This window comes from Pan troglodytes, chromosome 9 (assembly GCF_028858775.2).
Source record: "Pan troglodytes isolate AG18354 chromosome 9, NHGRI_mPanTro3-v2.0_pri, whole genome shotgun sequence".
Classification (NCBI taxonomy): domain Eukaryota; kingdom Metazoa; phylum Chordata; class Mammalia; order Primates; family Hominidae; genus Pan; species Pan troglodytes.
In genome coordinates, this window is record NC_072407.2 from 75,934,710 (window position 1) to 75,942,500 (window position 7,791).

At 40.9% G+C, this 7,791-nt stretch overlaps 1 protein-coding gene across 9 annotated transcripts in view; it reads left to right on the plus strand.

The window, feature by feature from the left end:
* Positions 1-7,791, plus strand: part of PAAF1 (proteasomal ATPase associated factor 1) — a 48,393-nt gene that overhangs the window by 19,863 nt on the left and 20,739 nt on the right. For all 9 annotated transcript variants that reach the window (XM_522104.7, XM_063783203.1, XM_063783202.1 and 6 more), the window contains 2 exons: positions 209-307; positions 1,342-1,492. In XM_522104.7, the coding sequence (XP_522104.2) occupies positions 209-307; positions 1,342-1,492 (250 nt within the window). The remainder of the gene's footprint in view (positions 1-208; positions 308-1,341; positions 1,493-7,791) is intronic.

Genomic DNA, 7,791 nt, shown 5'->3' on the forward strand with positions numbered 1-7,791 from the left:
TTTGAAGAAGTAAAAGGTGTTTACTTCAGCCTTGTTGGGAGGTTGTTGATGATAACTCAACCTTTACATCAAACACAAGTCCTTTTGTTGGGAAACACAGGCTTCAGGAAGTCTTGGAAGAGTGAAACAAGGGAAGTTTATAACATATTTCAAGGGAATAAGAGTATTTCATTATTTCTAACACATTGTTTGTTTTCTCTTTGAACAGATAACATGCCTGGACATTTCCAGCGGAGGAGGTCTTGGTGTGTCTTCTAGTACTGACGGGACCATGAAAATCTGGCAGGCTTCCAATGGAGAACTCAGGGTAAAGGATTTGGATGTACTTTTAGGTCTTAAACACAAAGGGTGGTCTGAGAAGCCTTGGACTGGGACATGGAAGGAAGAATGGCCCATTCTAAAAATGTGGGACCACTCTGCATGTCAGTTGATCTCTTTTCTCCCATTTGTGTGTTTCTTTTTCTTTTTCTTTCTTTCTTTTTTTTTTTTTTTTTTTGAGACAGTCTTGCTGTGTTGCCCAGGATGGAGTGCAGTGGTGTGATCTCAGCTCACTGCAACCTCCGCCTCCTGGGTTCAAGCGATTCTTGTGCCTCAGCCTCCCAAGTAGCTGCGATTACAGGCATGTGCCACCACACACATCTAATTTTTGTATTTTTAGTAGAGATGGGCTTTCGCCATGTTGGCCAGGCTGGTTTCCAACTCCTCACGTCAAGTGATCTGCCCACCTTGGCCTCCCAAAGTGCTGGGATTATAGGTGTGAGCCACCGCTCCTGGCCTCTCAGCTGTTAATTCGAGAACCTTTCTCAAGCTCAGTGATTTGGCAGAACAGAGTGGGGCTGGAGCAGTTAAGGAGCCAGACCAGTGAAGGTCTAAGTGGGTGTGCCCTTGTTTTTTAATTGCCTTCAGTGATCCATTTCCAAGACAGAATAGCTTGGCTGTTAGACTGAATCTATGGCTGAGCCTCCAACCTTTACAAAGGATTTTAAACAGAGATGAGTGAAAAAGTCCCCAAGCCACCTCAGCTCTTTAACTAGACCTAGAGATGGCTGTGAAAGATGGAATTCTTTTTTTTTTTTTTTAACCTAGGCTTTGGGGTGTTTTTACATGGAATTCAGTTCTATAACCTCTATAGCTGAATTCGAGGAAAGAGAGCCAACACCTTTTAGAACACTGCCTGCTAGACAAATGAGCTAAGAGATCCTTTGGATATCCTTAGTTTTAAAACCCAGCATGTGGGTTTAGCATGTAGGTATTTCATATAAGGGACCAGAGTATGGGAGGTAAGAGAACATCAAGGGATGGACAAGAGAACTAGCATGGAATTTTCTTTTGTTTTTCCAGAGAGTATTGGAAGGACATGTGTTTGATGTGAATTGTTGCAGGTTTTTCCCATCAGGCCTTGTGGTCCTGAGTGGGGGAATGGATGCCCAGCTGAAGATATGGTCAGCTGAAGATGCTAGCTGCGTGGTGACCTTCAAAGGTCACAAAGGAGGTATGAAGTGTGGTTTCTCCAAAAGGCTTCTCTAATGATCCCCAGAAATGAATCACTGAAAAGGTAGAAACAAGCTAGTTATTCACAAATACACAAATAATTCATCCAGCTGGGCATTTAGATGAGCTGCCATTTCCCTAAGGACCAGAAATTCCTTTGCCACACAGTCTTTTTATTGCTATCTTGAACTGTCTTACACAGTTGGTTTGATACCTAAAGCCTTTTCCAGCTGGGTGCAGTGGTGCATGCCTGTAATCCCAGCTTTAAAAGTTGTTTTCTACAATTGATAAAGGAAAAAAAAAAATCCTCTCCAGGAAATCGTATACTTGTGTGCTGGGAAATAGAGAGAGAGAGTGAGAGAGAAGGAGATGTGTCTGCATTTTCTCATATTAGTCTTTTTGGCTGAGGGAACAGTAAAAGCTGGGTGGCTAATGGCTGCATCATCAGACATTATAGATAGAGCTTGATGATTCCCATAGATTTAAATTACAGTTCGTGTTTTAAAAATGGATTAGCCATATAACCAGTTAATATCAGATTATAGAGATACAGTGGGAACATCTTCCCTTTGTAACTGAGTTTTGTGGGGAAAAAATATTATTTAGGTATGTTTTATCCTTAATTGGAGTATTAAAAAGGAGATAAGTATGCTATTCCTATTTTACAAGTTTGAATATTTTAAAAATATGTGATAATATCCCCACATAATTCCCTGATCCTTCTTCTGGAACCATAATACATATTGCGTGTACCACTCATTGGGAATTAATTTGTATTGCCCTCTACTTCTGGTATTTTTAACTCTGTGTTTTTGTGAACCTCAGTACATTGTAACTTGTGTGTGGAGATCAAGTTTTAAGATTTTTTTTTTTTTTTTTAAGATGGAGTTTCACTCTGTCGCCTAGGCCGGAGTCCAGTGGCATGATCTCAGCTCAGTGTAACCTCTGCTTCCCAAGTAGCTGGGACTACAGGTACACGCCCCACACCTGGCTAATTTTTGTATTTTTAGTAGAGATGGGGTTTCACCATATTGGTCAGGCTGGTCTCAAACTCTTGACCTCAGGGTGATCCACCAGCCTCGGCCTCCCAAAGTGCTGGGATAACAGGCATTAGCCACTGCGCCTTGCCTTTTTTTTTTTTTTGGTTTCGCTTGTTGCCCAGTCTGGAGTGCAGTGATGCCAGCTCGGCTCACTGCAACCTCCCCATCCCAGGCTCATGCGATCCTTGTGCCTCAGCCTCTCAAGTAGCTGGGATCACAGGCGTGCACCATCACATCCAACTAATTTTTGTATTTTTTAGTAGAGATGGGGTTTCGCTGTGTTGGCTGGGCTGGTCTTAAACTGGCCTCAAGTGATCTGCCTACCTTGGCCTCCCAAAGTGCTGGGATTACAGGTATGAGCCACTGCGCCTGGCCCAAGTTTTAAGTTTTAATATTTCTTTATAACATTTTGCCAGATTACATGCTGATGTTTTAGCAAACACACACATTAACCTAAGTACATAAATGGTTTACTTCCATGATGTAAGAAAACGGGTACATTGAGAGGGAATAGAAACAATATTCAGAGCCTTCCTTACATTACTGAAGAACTCATCACCTCCTGAAGAACTGAGAGATTGAAGGAGTCAGAATGGCCTACAGATCTGGGGAGTCCAGGAGCCAAAGTAGTCTAGAGGAACAGTGCAAGCTTCACCTCCGATCTGGCCATCCCTCTGAAGGTGTGGGCACAGGGAAACATTTCAGTGGAACAAGTCATGACTCAGCATGTTGAACTTAATTAACAAGATGCATATTCAACATCAGTGCACATCCAGTTTATAAATACCTTTGGATCACTGCAATTATTGTTCCCTTTATAGAATCCTAAGTCTCCCAACATTCTTTAATTCTCCCTAAGAATATGTATGTGACCTTTAGCTTAAATAGTAGAATGTTATTTATTTATTTATTATTATTTTTTTTGAGATGGAGTCTCACTCTGTCTCCTAGGCTGGGGTGCAGTGGCGCGATCTTGGCTCACTGCAACCTCTGCCTCCTTGGTTCAAGCAATTCTCCTGCCTCAGCCTCCCCAGTAACTGGGATTACAGGCATGCGCCACCACGCCCGGCTAGTTTTTTTTTGTATTTTTAGTAGAGACTGGGTTTCACCATATTGGCCAGGCTGGTCTCAAACTCCTGACCTTGTGATCGCCTGCCGTGGCCTCCCAAAGTGCTGGGATTACAGGCGTGAGCCACTGCGCCCGGCTTAGAATGTTAAATCAATTTAGATATAAGCTTTTATTCATGTAGTTGTTCCATTCTTTTGGCCTTGTGAGAAAGTCCTGGGGTAGAGTAGTGCCTTCTGCAGAGTATAACAGCCCTGACTTTTTTCTTGAGAAGGGAGTTTTTAGTAGATTGAACAGAATGATATACTTTAGAAGAAATGACATGAAGTCAGATCCAGGCTGGCCTCTATCAGGTCACGAAGGCTCCTTTCCAGTTCGTTGTATAAAGTAGCCCCAGGTTTGGGGTTGCCCATTCTTCCACAGCATGGCAAAAATCAGGATTGATCTCTGATAGCTTAACAGTGTATATATAGATAGATCTGATAGCTTAGCAACCTATAGATTGATCGATCATCACTGTCTCCAACCAAATGACTTCCAAGTTGCTTTGTGTGACTTAAAAAAAAAAAAAATCTTGGTCCGGGCACGGTGGCTCATGCCTGTAATCCTAGCACTTTGGGAGGCAGAGGCGGGTGGATCATCTGAGGTCAGGAGTTCAAGACCAGCCTGGCCAACATGGTGAAACCCAGTCTCTACTGAAAATACAAAAATGAGCTGGGTGTGGTGGCTGGAGCCTGTAATCCTAGCTACTTGGGAGTCTGAGGCAGGAGAATCGCTTGAACTCAGAAGGCAGAGGTTGCAGTGAGCTGAGATCACGCCATTGCACTCCAGCCTGGCCAACAAATGAAACTCTGTCTTAAAAAAAAAAAAATCTCTTGAGTTATGAGATTTTGAAGCATTTTGTTCAGAGCCATGAACCTATATAAAAAAAATATATTAAAAAAAATTGGCCGGGCACAGCGTCTCACCCCTGTAATCCCAGTACTTTGGGAGGCCGAGGTGGGAGGATCACCTGAGGTCAGGAGTTCAAAACCAGCCTGGCAAACATGGTAAAACCCTGTCTCTGCAAAAAATACGAAAATTAGCCAGGTGTAGTGGTGTGCGCCTGTAATCCCAGCTACTTGGAAAGCTGAGGCAGGAGAATCACTTGAACCTGGGAGGCAGAGGTTGCATTGAGCCAAGATTGCACTACTTCACTCCAGCCTGGGCAACAGAGCGAGACTCTGTCTCAAAAAAAAAAAAAAAAGTATATATATATATATATATATACATAAATTGGTCCCCCAATTGTGTGCGTGTGTATTTAAATATATATAACTAAAGGATTAGTTTGTTCTCTACTTAATTAACAAGCAGAGGTAAGGTTTCTGTGTATGCTGAATTTTTCAAGTGGAAAGGTAGACTAAAAGTAGTTTTGTGATTGTAACATATGAGTTCAATAAGTAATTCTAAAATGCACTTTAATCAGTTTGAAGTTAAATTGCCCAGGCCATTTAAGTAAGCTTGTGAAATTTGGGGATATACATTTATAATCCTAATTCTTTATAATAAACATTACATCTTTCATAATCAGTGAAACATTGAGACCAAATTACACCCTGTTTTAGTTAACTAGTTGGCTTTATTTTTATTTTTTTTCTCATAATGGTAGTGGAAATGCTTACATTTATAGAATAATTTTAAGAAACCAGGTTGCAGTATCAGCACTTGCGCCATTATTTTCCGAGTCTTAAATACTTTCTTAGAAATTGGCTATGCCGCCTCCAAGTAATAGGAGGTGCTTCAAGGCTTATTTTTTTTCAGAGATCTGAGTCATAGCCATTAATTTTCCCATATACACATGTATGTATATTGCTCCCTAGCAACATTAAAATAGCTTAATATGATAGAGAAACTAAATAATTTAAATAAACTTGTTAAGAATATACACCTGGGAATATGAAATTTGCTTTATTTCTTACAAATATTTATTTCAGGAATAGTTTCGTCTAATGTTATTCGTATTTCCAGACTTTGGCTGCGATGCTCGTATGTGATTCTGCTGAATCTTTTCTTGAAGGCAAATGCTTTTGTGTTCTGGTTTGTATGGTGAAGACTTGTATCTATTTGGTTTGATATCTAAAGCCTTTTCTAGCTGGGTGCAGTGGTGCATGTCTGTAATCCCAGCTATTTGGAAGGCTAAGGTAGGAGGATCTCTTGAGGCCAGGAGTTCAGGGCTGCAGTGTGATATAATTGTGCCTGTGAATAGCAATGGCACTCTAGTCTGGGCAATATAGTGAGATCCCATCTCAACAAAACAAAACAAAAATAACAGTAAAGCTTTTTGCAGCTTCTGGTAAGTCTTAGCTATGGCTGCTTCTCTTAGAAAGGCATTCTTGAAATTGCTACTTTCTTTTTTTTTTTTGAGACAGAATCTCACTCTGTTGCCCAGGCTGGTGTGCAGTGGCGTGATCTCAGCTCAGTGCAACCTCCGCCTCCTGGGTTCAAGTGATTCTTCTGCCTCAGCTTCCCAAGTAGCTGGGACTACAGGTACACGCCACCATGCCCGGCTAATTTTTGTATTTTTAGAAGAAACTGGGTTTCACCATATTGGCAAGGCTGGTCTCAAACTCCTGACCTTGTGATCCTCCCTCATTGGCCTCCCAAAGTGCTGGGATTACAGGCATGAGCTACCATGCCTAGCCAAAATTGCTACTTTCATAGCTTCTTTCTAAAGTCATTCTTCATAGGTTCCCACTTCTCTAGGCTCCTCTTTTCTTTATTCTTGTCATGTAAGTGTTAAGAGACCCACACTAGATGCTGTTACATTATGAGTGACATTTTATTTACTAAAGAGAGGGTGATAATTTTCCACTCTGCTTTTATAGAAAAGGAAAACTATCTAGATTGCAGCTCTTTGGTGAGTATTACTTGAAATTTATACACAATTAATAATATAGTCAGCTTTCTAGCCACAGCTATAGCATCCCTGCCTTGAATACATACTTTTCAGAATTTTTTTTTCCCAAAAGCATGTATCACTTCTGTGGAACTCAGTAGCATTTTGAAATAGTGGTTGGAACTTCCAGTAGAGACATAAGGAGATCTTTGATTGCTTAATAAGAGCTGAAAGACCTTCCTTATGGTGATTCCTTAGGATTCTTAAAAGCTCTAAGATACTTTCTAATTAGATTTTTGCTGAATGTATAATGGAGTTGAAATAGAAATGTAGATTTTCCAAACTCAAAATACTTTAGTGACCAATTGCAAAATAAGAAACAAGATGGCAGCAAACCATATGGGCTTGATAGATCTGTTTTTGAAAGGAAGACTGAAAAATCTTTTCTCTAGTGGCCTATATCCAGTGGGTATATAGCTGTGAGAATTACATTTACCTAACAACCGTTGTCAGCTGTATAAATTGAATTTAGTTTAGTTTTGTTTGTTTGTTTTGTTTGTTTGAGATTCCCTCTGTTACCCAGGCTGGAGTGTAGTGGTGCAATCTCCGCTCACTTCAACCTCTGCCTCTCGGGTTCAAGTGATTCTTGTGCCTCAGCCTCCCAAGTAGCTGGGATTACAGGCACCTGCCACCACACCTGGCTAATTTTTGTATTTTAGTAGAGACGGGTTTCGCTACGTTGGCCAGGCTGGTCTTGAACTCCTGGCCTCGAGTGATCTGCCCGCCTCAGACTCCCAAAGTGCTGGGATTACAGTTGTGAGGCACTGTACCTGGCCTGGATTTAGTTTTTATTTTAAATTGGATTTGAAAAGTTACACTATAGTGATTAGGTCCCACCTGAGTTGCTTTTAATCATATTTTCTCACACAGACCCTAAATTGGCTACTTTTTAAAGCTGTGGCATTTTCGTAAACTCATCATTTTCTAAACAAAGTGAAATTTCCAGTAAGAATTGAGAGACATGTGGTTAATCACATTGGATTGGCACTTGTACGTTACGCTGAGTTGCTGTAGAGTTTTTGTCAAGGTTTGTGTATCTGAAGTCATTTCATTTTAAGAGGAAAGAAAGTATGCTAAAGACCACTAATTAGCTATGTGACTTTTGGTCAGTTACTCTTAATTTATTGGGCACCTATACTAAGCATCGTTAAATGGGTTTTAATGAAACAAATACTAGCCCTGCCTGGATCACCATAGGGTTGCACTACCTCTCTACTCCATACAACTCTGTGTTTTTACACCTGTACCATTGTATT